The 14,682-nt window shown below is 42.9% G+C and overlaps 1 protein-coding gene across 1 annotated transcript in view; it reads left to right on the forward strand.

Moving 5' to 3' along the window:
- LOC109920099 (B-cell scaffold protein with ankyrin repeats-like) overlaps positions 1-14,682 on the forward strand; it is a 183,075-nt gene that overhangs the window by 38,797 nt on the left and 129,596 nt on the right. Inside the window, exons 3-5 of the mRNA XM_048613278.1 lie at positions 5,850-5,983; positions 6,713-6,854; positions 14,032-14,174. Of these exons, the coding sequence (XP_048469235.1) occupies positions 5,850-5,983; positions 6,713-6,854; positions 14,032-14,174 (419 nt within the window). The remainder of the gene's footprint in view (positions 1-5,849; positions 5,984-6,712; positions 6,855-14,031; positions 14,175-14,682) is intronic.

Raw genomic sequence — 14,682 nt, forward strand, 5'->3', positions numbered from 1 at the left:
GCTGTGTTCATCCAGCCCTGCACCTTGTTGTCTCGTATTTAATAACCTTGCTGGTTTTCCTTCCAACAGACACCGTCATAACATCTGAATTTTACTTCCATGGAATTACAGAAGACTATCTTGATAATTTTAAAAGGAGGTAAAAGGAGGGTAGATTGAAAGCTTTTCCATGTGCTGGCATGGTGGTCTCACTCAAAGGGACATCAGATTAAAACCAGAGCCAGGTCATTCAGGATAGAAGTTGGGAAAGACTTCTTCACACAGAGGGCAGTAAGAGTCGTAAAGTTAATCCAACAAAAAGTAGTAGATGATGGAATATCAGTTTAAAATCTGAGATGCTAGACTTTTACGAATGGGTTGTGTAAATAAGGAGATAGAAAGCAGATCAGCTATGATCTAAATGAATGACAGAAGAGGCTCAAGCATCTGAATTGCCTCCCCTGTTCCAGTGTTCTTGTCTTCATACAACTCACCTGAATCATAACACTGTAATTCCACTTCCTTTCACACCCCAACTTTGTAGTTTTATATATTTTTATCATTCCTTTCTAATGTACATCATTCAATAACTAACTTGTAATCTATTGAATATCTGGGGGTGTACAAAACTGGAGGATGACATAAGCCCAACATTTTGGACTAATTGATGTAGCGGAAAGTATGAGTTAAGTGGGATCATGATTTAAGACTGTGTCTTTAATTAACTTTGCAAAAAGGGCCTGTGTTTTCTGTGAGTGCTGTGTACGTTACCTGATTCTGATTGGTTCCTCACTTCTAGCTAATGATTTCCTATTGAGCCAGGAGCTTGAACATGGAATTGACAAACTGATATCTGACTGTGACAGGTCAAAGTGGGGCCAGTGGGCATGTGAGAATTATTGATTCCTACAGATGCTGTTCACAAGAAAGCATGAGCTTCAGGTTTGGAGTTAAAGATTTAATCCTTGTATTACAAGGAGGATCTGTTGACTGGATCCCTTAAATGATGGGATTATAGATGGACTTGTAAAAAGTTACTGGTTTCCAATTGTTAACTTTGAAATATTGTGAAAGGCACTATGTAAGTGCAAATCTGTGTCTTTCCTTACTTTCTTTTATTCTCTCTCTCTTTCTTTCATTCTTCACTGATCATTATCCCTTAGATTGTTGACTGGGTCGAAACTTTGTACAGATCATGTATACCTGCCCTTGTCATGTGCCTATGATCTTTGTCTAGTATTTGTGGTGAAATCAGAAAGCAAGGAACTGCATCCGAGCAAATGTTAATGCCAATTCTAACCTGCCTTTTTTTTTTTGCTCACAGAATACCTGGATCAATAACAATCCATAGGCTTTGCCAAACTGGAAAAACAGTTAATTGAAAGACAGAATTTTTTGGGTAATGTTACAGATGGAGTGTAGGAGGTTAAAACAGTCATGGAAGGCAAAATGGGGAATTAATCCAACTGAATCTTCCTAGCTCCAGAGCCAATGTTGATGGAGATATTTAGATGTGGAGTGCAACATCCGTCATCATGTCTATGTCTCTGAGGGCTTACACTGTGGCCAGGAAAAGGATTCTCTGACATAATAGCCATCTGGCCCAGATGAAAACTGATTTTAAAAACCGAAAGAACTGTGGATGCTGTAAATGAGAAACAAAAACTGAAGTTGCTGTATAAGCTCAGCAGGTCTGGCAGCATCTGTGAAGAGAAATCAGTTAACGTTTCGGATCCGCTGACCATTCTTCAGAACTGGAGGGTTCTGAGGAAGGGTCACTGGACCTGAAACGTTAACTCTGATTTCTCTTCACAGATGCTGCCAGACCTGCTGAGCTTATACAGCAACTTTTGTCTTTGAAAACAGATTCGTTACCCCGCTGGGTAACATCATTAGTGCAGCCTCCGATGAAGCATCGGTGTGTTTTTCCGCCTGGTTTTTAAACTCTGGAGATGCAGATGTTGGGGATCTGAAACAAAAACTCATCAGCACTGGCAGCATTTGTAGGAAGAAAGCAGAGTTAAAGTTTGGAATCCGGTGACTCTTCATCAGATCTGTTAGCAGCTGGGAAAGAGTGGTATTTATGCTGAAGACAACACTGGGGAGTTGGGGTAGTGGAAGGGGGAGAGGTGAGCAGATACGTGGAGATGGTGCCCAGACAGAGATTGATATGAAGGTGGCAGGTAAATAAGGAGATTATGGATAGCAGGGCAGCACAGAAGCAAAGCTGAATAATGAACAATAAGATGTAAGAGTCGGAGCAAATGGTGAGCTGTACTGAAAGCAGCACATATAATATAATGATAGGCCTAAGAGTAGATGAAAAAGGATGACTGTGCTAAAAGCAACTCATGTCATAAGAGATAGCAAGAACTGCGGATGGTGGAGTCAGACAACACAGTATGGAGTTGGAGGAACACAGCAGGCCAGGCAGCATCAGAGGAGCAGGAAAGTTGACGTTTTGGGTTGGGACCCTTCGTCAGAGAAACAAAATCAGGGTCTAAAGTTATAGCACTCAATGTGGCGTCCCAGGGGCTGCAGGGCCCCCAAGTGGAAAATGAGATGTTGTTCTTTGAGCTTGTGCTGAAGCTTGCTGGAACTTTTCAGCAGGCTTGCGACAGAAATGTTGCCGTGGGAACACAGTGGTGTTTTGAAGTCCCGACTGCTTCTGAAGATTAAATCAGACAGCAAGCTCTGGCAGGTCTACAAATGAGACAGTTGCTAGCTGACATGCCCTTTGCTTCTCTACACTTACTTTGTTGATGGATTTGTCATTGAAATATAGAGTTTGAGATTGTAGTACCTACTCCATAGATCTCCACTAAATTTGCCAGAAGAGCTCAGGGTTTGACCGCTTTGCAGAGCACCTACGCTCGGTTCGCAATAAACAACTGCACCTCCCAGTCGCGAACCATTTCAACTCCCCCTCCCATTCCTCAGACGACATGTCCATCCTGGGCCTCCTGCAGTGCCACAACGATGCCACCCGAAGGTTGCAGGAACAGCAACTCATATTCCGCTTGGGAACCCTGCAGCCCAATGGTATCAATGTGGATTTCACAAGTTTCAAAATCTCCCTACCGCATCCCAAAACCAGTCCAGCTCGTCCCTGCCTCCCTAACCTGTTCTTCCTCCCACCTATCCCCTCCTCCCACCTCAAGCCGCACCTCCATCTCCTACCGACCAACCTCATCCCGCCCCCTTGACCTGTCCGTCCTCCCTGGACTGACCTATCCCCTTCCTAACTCCCCACCTACACTCACCTTTACTGGCTCCATCCCCGCCTCTTCGACCTGTTTGTTTCCTCTCCACCTATCCTCTCCTCTATCCCTCTTCTATCCGCCTCCCACTCTCTCCCTATTTATTTCAGAACCCCCTTCCCCTCTCCCTTTTCTGATGAAGGGTCTAGGCCCGAAACGTCAGCCTCTCTGCTCCTATGATGCTGCTTGGCCTGCTGTGTTCATCCAGTCCTGCACCTTGTTGTCAGGGTTTGACCATTCCAGTTTAAACAACATGAAGAGTCTTTATCATTGCCAAGCAATCTTGACTCTCCAGTGCATTCATCAATCTGATATATTTCAGGGATGCATCTTTTCTTGCCTTATTCACACTGCTCTCAGATTTTCACCATGGGACACTGTGCCACTTAGAAAGATTAGAAAACAGCAACAAACAAAAACAGAAATTGCTGGAGAAACTTGGCAACTCTGGCCACATCTGTGGAGAGAAAGCAGAGTCCATGTTTCAAGCCCTGTTCTCTTCACAGATGTTGAATTCATCCAGTAGTTTCTGTTTTTGTTTATTTCAGATCTCCAGCCATCCACTTTCTTTGTTTTAGAAATCAGCAAGTTCTGGTGCAGAAACTCTTTGAAAGTACATGGGGAGGTGTTGTGAATAGTTGGTGCTTTTCACTCATTGCCAATCACAAAACCTGATGCATTGTGTCGAGAACTAAATTGATTGCTTTTGTAACCATTAGGATTTTGGGAGCATGAGGCAGTGCCGATACGGTCGTTAATGTACCGGAGGTAGAGGTGAGGGATAATGCCAGTGTAACAGCAGAAAAGGGACTGTACCACGTATTCTGTGAAGAGGCAGGCATAGCTTGGGCCCATTTGGGTGCCCTCCACCGACACCCTCATCCACTTAACTGAACTCATCCTTACCCTTAACAACTTCTCCTTTAACTCCTCCCACTTCCTCTAGACTAAGGGGGTGGCTGTGGGTACCCGCATGGGACTGCCTCGAAACTGACATCTATTTCAAGTCCACCGACTCCTGCAGCTACCTTGACTACACCTCCTGTCACTCACCTTCCTGCAAGAATGCGATCCCCAATTCCTCCACCTCTGCTGCATCTGCTCCCACGATGGAGCATTCCACTCCTGCACATCCCAGATGTCCTCCTATTTCAAAGACTGCAACCTCCCTGCTTTGGTGATCGAAAATGCCTAAACTGCATCTCTTGCATTTTCCGCACTTCTGCCCTCAAACTTCCTCCCCCCAAAAACACAGAATCCCCCTTGTCCTCACATTTCACCCCACCAGCCTCCATATCCAATGTATCATTCTCTGCCACTTCCGTCACTTACAATCCGACCCCACAACCAAAGATATATTTCCCTCCCCACCCCTATCAGCCTTTCATAGGGACTGCTCGCTCCACAACTCTGCCATCTGCTCCACACTCCCCACCAGCACCTTTCCCTGCAACTACAGGAAGTGCTACACCTGCCCCTACACCTCACACCCCCCCCTCACCTCCATTCAAGGCCCAAAGCAAACCTTTCAATAGCAGACAGATGTTCACCTACACATCCAACTACCTGGTCTACTATATCTGTTGCTCCTAATGTGGCCTCCGCTACATCGGTGAGACCAAGCGTAGACTTGGAGACTGTGTTTTTCATAGAGCTTCGTACGCTATAATCAACAACACCTTCCAGTCGCGAACCACTTCAACTCCCCCTCCCACTCCCTGGGTGACATGTCCATCCTGGGCCTCCTCCAGTGTCACAATGACACCACCCGCAAACTGGAGGAGCAGCACCTCCTATTCTGCCTCGGGAGCCTACAACCCAATGCCCTAAACATGGAATTCACCAGTTTTAAACTCTCCCCACCCCCCGGCCTCACCCCATGTCCAACTCTCCCTCTCATCATTACCTCCCTGACCTGACACAACCTGTCCATCTTCTCTCCCACCTATTCGCCCCACCCATCCCACTGACCAATCCCCACCTGCACTCACCTGTCACCATCACACCTATCTTCCCCAGCCCCACCCCTTCTCTCTCTATTTATTTCGGGGGTCCCTTCCCCCTCCCCATTTCTGAAGAAGGGCCCCGATCCAAAATGTCAACTTTCCTGTTTCTCTGATGCTGCCTGGCCTGCTGTGATCCTCCAGCTCCACACTGTTGTAACAGCAGCTCCTGAGCTCGTTTTGGCCTGTGGCTGATGTAGAAATTGATTTGAACAGTCTTAACCTCAGGACGAAGTGATAGGTGAAGAATGCGTCAAACTTCCTTGTACATTATCAGAGCAGGGAGTGGAATATTGCTCAGAAAATAAGAAAATGTTATTAGTTTGTAAATAATTGAAACGATTTTGTCTAGTGCATACATTTAGCATGACTTACCCCAGTGACTTACTCCAGTCTTAGCTGACAGGAGCATTAGCAGGAAAGCTGTAACTGGAAGTCAGAGTCTAATTCTTGGTGTTCCCAAATGATTCACATGAGTGTTCCATTCTCCACATTAGAGTCACACTTCCTTTCAGTTGAGACTTCACACCAGCAGTAGAACCTTGGTTAAGTTAGCCTCAAGTCTACAAATCTGTACTGACAGTACTCTACACTTGTTTACATTTAGATTCATTTATAGAATCTGGTGTCAATGATTGGCAGCAGTGCATGGGTCCAAGAGAAGATCCACTTGGAGGGCCTGGTTCCTTTAATGCCGTCACTGTGCCTGTGTTGGTGATACCAAATCGGATACAGTGCAAAGTACGTACTTTTCTCAAATATGTTTTATTCCTGATTCTAATCACTTCACCTTGTTGATCATGCCCTAAGCTCTGGAATTCCTCTCCTAAACCTCTCCCCCTTTCTTTTTGCTTCTTTAAGAAGTTGCTAAAACTGACCTGTCTTTCTGGGGTCCAAAGCCACATGTTTTTGTTTATGCTCCTGTGAGGCACGTTATGATGTTTTGCAATGCTAGAGGTGATGTATTAGCGCAATAAATTTTGGAAAAGTTAGTATAAACATAGAATATTAAAGGTAGCGGCAAATTTTCCATCCAAATTTTCATTTTTACTCATTTAGAGTTTTATTTATTTGTAAATCTTTGGTTCAACACCATGTGGTGTACTTTGTTGAATTCCAAACAGCATTGTTCAGAAAAGAGGTCATAACTGTCCTTTTGGATTGGTAGCTGTAGTAAGAGTTGCAGGACAAAGGAAGGTCGATGGAGTAAAGATCCTGATCAGCCATTTTCTAATTGAATGGTGGGATAGACCTGAGGGGCTGAAAGACCTTCTCCTGTTCACAGATTCCCAAAGGTAAAAGAAAGCTCTGCTTTCACAGAAAATCTAAAATATGATCCCATTGCCAAATAGCCAATATCTCCTTTGTTTGTTCTGGTTATTTCAAACAATTCATAATATCAGAATTAATGTTAGTATCTTTTAAATTTTGCCTGTGACATATAACCTGTTCACCTTCCTTTTAACACAGAGCCCAAGTGAGATATACATGCTGCTGAAAAATAGTGTGTCACTCGGTGAAAACCCAGAGATTGAATTTCTGTCAAGGACTGAGAAAGTGAAGGTTCGACCAACTATTTGGAACAGTCAAACACTTTGCGTAAGAGCTCTCGGTAAGAAACACATCTCACTCCCGCAGTAGTTATTGATTGACTGGGAAGAGACACCCTGAGGATATGGTCAATGCTGAAGTAGAATTTTGATTTGATTTATTGTCTTGTGTATTTATAATAAATACACAGAAAAGTGATGTTTAGTGATGCCACTCTCCTGCACTATCTTAAAACACAGAAAATAAACCAAAACTTAAAACATACAGCCAGAAAAATAAAACAATAAAGTTCATCTTATAGTCTCATCTCAATAAAGTTAGGTGGTCTTTCGAACAGCTCCTGTTTCTAGCTCAGCCATGGGCCTGGATCCAGGCTCGTCCAGCCTGTTGCCTCGAGTCCCTGCTGCTAAAGCAATGATACTGCTGCGACACTTTACCACGTGGCCAAAACTGGAACAAAGTGTCATCACTCTCTGACCCCATCTCCCCTCCACCAACGCTACCGCCGCCATGAGTTCGCTCAGGGCTAACATCGCTGATGCAACCATCACCAGTACCACAGGGTCCTGCACTGGGACCAAAGTCATCACCACCTCCGCCGTCAGGCACCCAGGCCTAGCTGCAGACTTGGAATCTCGGCTCAGCCTACGAGTCTGGACCAGGGGATTAAGCCTGTGACCTGCTCCTCGCTCGCCAGGAGCCGTCGGGCTGGGGTGGATCCACGTCTGCCTCGTCCTGGTGTTGCTGCCATTGCCACCAGACACCTTCTCCTTTATCACTTACTTGGCCCCACTGCTCCCTAAACCTGCGTCACCAACTTCACCCGCCATTCTGCAACACTTTGTTAGATTTTATTGAATTGTAACAGTTTCGTTCTGTGACTCGAAGTTGAAATGTGCAAGTCTCAATCACTCTGAGACAGTTTTGGTTTCAAGGTTAATTACCACAAACTCTGAGTACCACATTTTAGGAATGTTGCCAAGGTTTTGGAGAGGGTGTAGAGGGGATTTAGTGAGAGGGTGCCAGTGGTGAGGAACTTCGCTTAAATGGAGAGACTGAATAATCTGGAATTGTTCTCCTTCAAGCATAGAGGTTTAGAGGAGAGGTGTTCAGAGGGGGAATGGTTTGTTTTGAGAGGCAGAAACTGTTCTACAAGCAGAAGGTTTGGTAACCAGTGATATTGATTGAAAATCATTGATGAAAATACCAGTGGAGAGAGAAGGAAGGTTTATTTTATTTTAATCAGCGCATTGTTATGATCTTTAATGCAAAAGCCAAAATAACTTAATCACTGTCTGAAGGGGAGAGGTTTACAGGATTGTGGGAAAAGTGTAAAGAGAGTGTGAATAATTTGATATGTTTTTCAAAGAGCCAGTAAAAACATGATGGATCGAGTAGCCTCCTCTGTGCTGTATTTTGATTTTACTTGGCAAATCTGGGTTGAATTCACTTGAACACCTGGAACACAATTAAATGTACTTTATCAGTGGACTGAATGTAGGAAAAATCCCTAGATTCCTCTAATGAAAGCAAAATGAATACTGAGAATCAGGAATAAAAAGAAAATGCTAGAAACGTTCAGCAGGTCTGGCAGCATCTGCCTCCCTCTCCTATATTTCCCGGAGGTCACTCATCTACCTGAGTGTATCTTCAGTTTATCTCCCTGCCTGCAATGACCATCCAGCACACCCCCTAGCTCCTGTAAATTCCTCATTGCCTCTAACTGCCTCTCCAAGCGATCCATGTGATCCGATAGGATTTGCAACCAAATACACGTCCTGCAGACATTAAAAAAATCATCAGCAAAATGGAAACTCTCCCTAATCTCCCACGTCCAACAGGAAGAGCACATCACTCTACTGAAGGCCATGTTAGCATCTTAACAATCTACAGACCCAGAAAATAGCGCAGTCTTACTGCTCTAAAAACACTGCTCCAGGGTTGCTTAGTACCTGTACTTTTTATATTTTTAAAGTTTAATCAAGAGACAGATCTCAACAAAACATATAAACAAAAAAAGTACCCGTCCTACTCACTATTGTAGATTTACAATAAAGAAAAGAAACAATAAGGTTACAATTTAAAACTAGCCACTTAGCTGCTCCCCTGCTGTGAGCTCCACCACATAGGTTTCTCCAAGGTCAGCTGTGAATTTTGCTGTTTGTTTACTTTTCTTAGAGGAACTCCTATGTCCAGAGACACTTGAAGCCAAACAGCAAAGGCAGTAGCTGTGCAGGTTACTGCTGGGTCAGACAGCAGTGTAGGTTTCTTTCTCCTTTTGAATCTCTTCCCATGTGGTCACTACCTTTGTCTCCCTTCCTCCTTTCCAAAGTGCCGTTGGTTTGATTTTTATTCCCCTAAAGTTCCAAAACAATGCAACAGTTTATAAAACAGTATTTATGGCTCCTCAAATTCAAGGAAAAAAAGAGCAGCTCTTACAGACACAAATTCTTTTCCCCCTCTTCCATCTTGGATCCAATGTATGAGCAGTGGGCTTAGCTTTGACATAATTGTTTGTTGAGAGGGTATTGCCAGCTGGGACTTTGGAAGAGGTTTATGCTTTCAATTGGAAAATGCCATTGGATCTCTAACAGACAATTGTTTATCTAAGCATTACAAAGTGACATTTCCTCAACATTACAATAGAGTGTCAACCCAAACTAGCCTATAAACACCACCTTCTAAATCATAATGTCACTAGTTGCTCTAAGCTGATGCAAAAAAACTAGTTTCTGAGATGTTAAGATATGAAGTATGTGCTCGACTTTTCTGTCAAAATGATAGTTAAACTCACAGAGCTTGCTATCGTTTATGCACAAATGCCAAACAGCGCCTATGGGCACCTACCCTGAAGAGGCATATAATCAAATACGGAAATCCAAACATTGCTGTCTAATTTGCCTAAGTCTGCCCGTAGCTTTGTGAAAACACAATCTCACTGTTTGGTTCACCTTTGAAAGATGTTGAATGATGTAACGTTGCTGTACTTATGGTGTAGAAGTGAACTAAACTCAATAGAGAAAATTAATTCTACAAATCAGTTGAAATGCCTTGTTAATGATGTGATTGGTGTTGCTTATTTTTGATTTGATTTATTGTTGTCACATGTACCTAGGTACAGTGAGAAGTTTTTTTGTGTGCAATAGAAGCAGATTATTCCATACAAAATGCACAAGGGTAATAGAGCAGAATGAAGAATACAATACCACAGCTTCAGAGAAGGTGCACAAAGAGCAAGATCAACATTAAATGAGAAATTTGAGAGGTCCATTCAGAAGTCTAATAACAGTGAGGAAGAAACTGTTCTTGAATCTGTTGGTACATGTGTTTAAGCTTTTGTATCTGCTGCCCAACGGAAGAGGTTGGAAGAGATTATAACCAGGGTGGGAGGGGTCTTTGATTTTGGCTGCTCTCCCAAGGCAGCGATAAGTGTAGATGGAGTCAGTGGATGGAAGGTTGGTTTGCAAGATGTTCTGGGCTGTGTTCACAACTTTCTGTGGTTTCTTTCAATCCTGGGCAGAGCAGTTGCCATGCCAAACTGTGATGCATCCAGTTAGAATGCTTTCTGTGGTGCATCTACAAAAATTGGTCAGAGTCTTTACCGACATGCCAAATTTTCTTAGGCTCCTGAGGAAGGAGAGGCGTTGTTGTGCTTTCTTGACTGTTGCATCAACGTGTCCTTCCAGTTGGAACTATTTCCAACTGTTTCCAGTTTGCCTTTCTGGCACAACAAAACCTTACATTTATGCAGCAGAAAAAAAAATGACAATTACAACTATGGAACCTCATTCCTTCAGATTTTGTCAGAGGTCAGTACTGGGGGATTATGGCGCTGTTGGAGGGTCAGTACTGGGGGATTATGGCGCTGTTGGAGGGTCAGTACTAGGGGATTATGGCACTGTTGGAGGGTCAGTACTGGGGGATTATGGCGCTGTTGGAGGGTCAGTACTAGGGGATTATGGCACCGTCAAAGGGTCAGTACTGGGGGATTATGGCACTGTAGATGGGTCGTTACTGAGGGACTGCAGTAATGTTGGAGTGTCAGTGTGGACGTAGTACTGCACCATTGGTGGGTTAGTAGTGAGGGAGCGCTGACCTGTTGGATAGTTAGTGCTAAGGGAACACTGCACTGTCAAAGATTCAGTCCTGAAGATGTTCTGTAGTAATCAAGATGCTGCCTTTTCAGTGTGAGAACCTTCAATCCTTGCAGGTTGATATAAAATAATCCATAGCTATATTGAAGACAAGCAGAGGAGTTCATTAACAAAATCAGAATTGCTGAAGAAACTCGGCAGGTCTGGAAGCATCTGCAAAGAAAAAGCCGAGTTCATGTTTTGAGTCCACTGGCCAAAACATTTACTCTCATTTGATTACTTAGCTGACGTATCCAGGTATTTGTCTCACTGTGGGAAGGGATGCAGGCTGTGGAGTTTCATTAGTTAACACGGATGGGGCTCAGACGTAAAACTGTTTAGGGTTTACATAAGGAGTGACACATTGCAAACTCCTGCAGCTCTGAACTATATTTTCCCACAAATCACTCACTCTGGTAATGGAGTCTTTGCATTTCATCAATTACAATCCAAGTTTCCTGCTAGACCTGCTGAGTTTCTCCAGTAATTTCTGTTTTTATTTCCGTATTTGCAGTTTTTTGTTTTCCTGGCAGAGAAGTCTGTGCTGTGTTCTGGCCAGTATTAATTCTCCACCAAAATCATTTAAACATATTAACTGGTCATCATCATACTCCTGTTTGTGTCTGTATCCCTTGGATCTAGACTCCACAACCAGGGAAATCATCCAACCTGCAACACTGTTATGGAGGGAAGGTTATTGATAAAGCAGTGAAAAATAATTGGGGCTGATATACTACCCTGAAGAACTTCTGCAGTTACATCCTGGAGCTGAGATTATTGACCCCCAAAAACCATAGTCGTATTCATTTGTGCCAGGTGTGACTCCAACCACTGAAGAATTTTCCCCAATTCCCATTGACTCCAGTTTTGGTCGTGTTTCTTGAGGCCACATTCTATCAAATGCAGCCTTGATGCCAAGGGCCATCACATTTACCTCCCCTCTGGAATTCAGCTCATTTGTCCATGTTTGGACCAAGGCTGTAATGACGTCTGGAGCTGGGTGACCCTAGAGGAAATCGTATTTAGCATTATTGATCAGGCTATTGCAAGTTTTGCTTGATGGCTCTGTCAGTTATGCCTTCCATCACTTTGCTGATGATTTAGAGTAGACTGATGGGATAGTAATTGGCTGGTCTGGATTTGCCTTGTTTTTTACAGACCACTTATATAAAGGGGAAAGCAGCAGTTTAACTTGCTGATGTACTTGCAAATGGAGCTATTAAGGAAAGATAAATGCTTCAAAAATAATCCACAAAAGTTCATTCATTCCTTGATCATGAAAAGTAATTCTCACATTGAGCATTGTAACGTGTTGATTCATTTTAAACCATAATGTTCATTGCTTGGTTCATTTGCAAAGTAGCTGCTCACTTGGGCCTTTTCTGTAAAATGGACTACCTATTTTCCAAACACTTCATTACAGCTTTCCTGGGCATTTCAGAAATGTCCTTTGGAAAACTGTAATTTTCAGAGTGTTGTTTCTGAGATGTTGTATACCCATTGTAAATCTCTGACTCTAACTTTCCATTCTAAAGTGCCAAAGTTGTTTCACCAGCTTGTGATGAGTTCAGTAATGGAAACTTGGATTGTAATTGATGAAATGCAAAGACTCCATTACCAGAGTGAGTGATTTGTGGGAAAATATAGTTCAGAGCTGCAGGAGTTTGCAATGTGTCACTCCTTATGAAAACCCTAAACAGTTTTACGTCTGAGCCCCATCCGTGTTAACTAATGAAACTCCACAGCCTGCATCCCTTTCCACAGTGTTGGAGACAAATACCTGGATAGGTCAGCTAAGTAATCAAAGGAAGATAGAAATAGAATGATGCTATTCAGCCCATCAAGCATGTTCTGTTATTTAATTAGATCATGCATGACCAGCATCTTAACTCCACTCATTCACCTTTGTTCCAAAAGATGCTTGTCCAACAATGACCTATTGACAGGTCTGGCAGCATCTGTGAAGGACCCTTCCTCACCGGACCCGAAACGTGAACTCTGTTTTTTACTTCTCAGATGCTGCCAGACCTGCTGAGCTTTTCCAGCAATTTCAGTTTTGTTTCCTGATTTACAGCATCCACAGTTCTTTTTTTTTTATTTAATGACCTATCAATTTCAGATTTCAAATTTTCAGTTGACTGCCCCAACCTCAGCATTTTTGGAGGAGAGAGTTCTAGATTTTCATTCCCTTTTTAATGATGTTTTGTTTCATGATATCACCCTAGAACAGATTATCTCTGTCTCGAATTAAAAATTAGTAAAAACTTGCTTCCATGGCCATCAGCCATAACTGATGACATACTTTTTGAAGTTTGTTCACTGTTGTAATGTGGGAAACTGCTGCAAACTTACATTGAGTAAGGTCCCACAAACAGCAATGTGACAAGATCAGATCACCTGTTTTTAGTGATTTTGATTGAGCAATAAGGATTGAGCAGGATACCTTACAGAAATCTCTCTCTCCTCTTTGAAATAATATCATTGGATCTTTCATACCTATCCTAGAGAGCAAACAGGACCTTCCGTCAAAAATATAGTACTTCTGACAGTGCAGCATTCCTTCAGTCCTGCACTGGAGTGTCAATCTGGATTATGTGCTGGAACTTGAACCCAGACACTTCTGAGTTACAGGGTTATCCAAAGAGCCATGGTTGCCACTGTTTAAAGGTTAGCCCTTTAAAGAAAATAAATCGTACATGTAAAAATATTTTTTTGGTGTTTCTAGTTGTAGACTGGTTAGGGTCAACACTGGAATATTGTGTTCATTTCTGGGCACACCACTTTAGGAAGAAAGTCAACATCTTGGAGAAACACTGTTGGAGGTGCTGTATTTCAAATTAGGTATTGATATGGTGTCCCTTCTGCCCTGTCAGGTGCAGCTAAAATATCATAAATTGTAAGGCATTATCTGATAGATGGTCTAATCAATACCAATTGCTGTTTATGGGAGCTTGCTGTGTGCAGATTGGCTGCCATATTTCTTAACAGTGGTGTTAACACTTAGGAAGTACTTCATTGGCTGAAAGCATTTTGGGATGTCCTGTAGCAGTGGAAAGTGCTTTAGAAATTCAGTTCTCTCTGTTTACAGCAGTTCCTGTTTTACAGATCTGCCTGCTGGCCCAGTGACAATGAGCCTTTATTGTGGAGGAGTGCGAATAGCCCAGGCTGAAGTTTTGTACTACACTCCAATGGAAGAAATTGAGCGATTGCTAATAAGAACAGCTGATCCAATAGAATTCATCTGTCAGGTATGAAAAATACTCCTGATCAAGAGATGCTCCAAAAGAAAAAATGGAACATTTTACTCAGACTGGGCAAGTTAAGAACATACGAATTAAGAGTGACAATAGGCCACTCGGTCCCTCAATCCGGCTTTGCTATTGAATCCGATTGTGGCTGTTCCATCTGATTACTCCCATTCCCACGGACCCTCAGTAACTTTTCAGCCCCCTTCTTATGAAGAATATATCTACCTCTGCCTTAAAATATCAAGGACTCTGCTTCCACTGTCATATGAGGAACAGTGTTCCAAAGACTTTCAACCATCTGAGGAAAAAATTCTCCACACCACTGTCTTAACTTGGCCACTCATTTTAAACAGTGACTTCTAGTTCTAGAATCTTCTATGATTCCACCTTTCCACATCCAAGATCCTACATATTTCAATCAAGTTGCCTATTAGTCTTCCAAACTCCATTGTATACAAGCCCAACCTGTTCAACCTTTCTTTATTTGACTATGCATCTAGTCCAGCTA

The sequence above is a fragment of the Rhincodon typus genome, chromosome 1 (genome assembly GCF_021869965.1).
Source record: "Rhincodon typus isolate 14 chromosome 1, sRhiTyp1.1, whole genome shotgun sequence".
In the NCBI taxonomy this organism is placed as follows: domain Eukaryota; kingdom Metazoa; phylum Chordata; class Chondrichthyes; order Orectolobiformes; family Rhincodontidae; genus Rhincodon; species Rhincodon typus.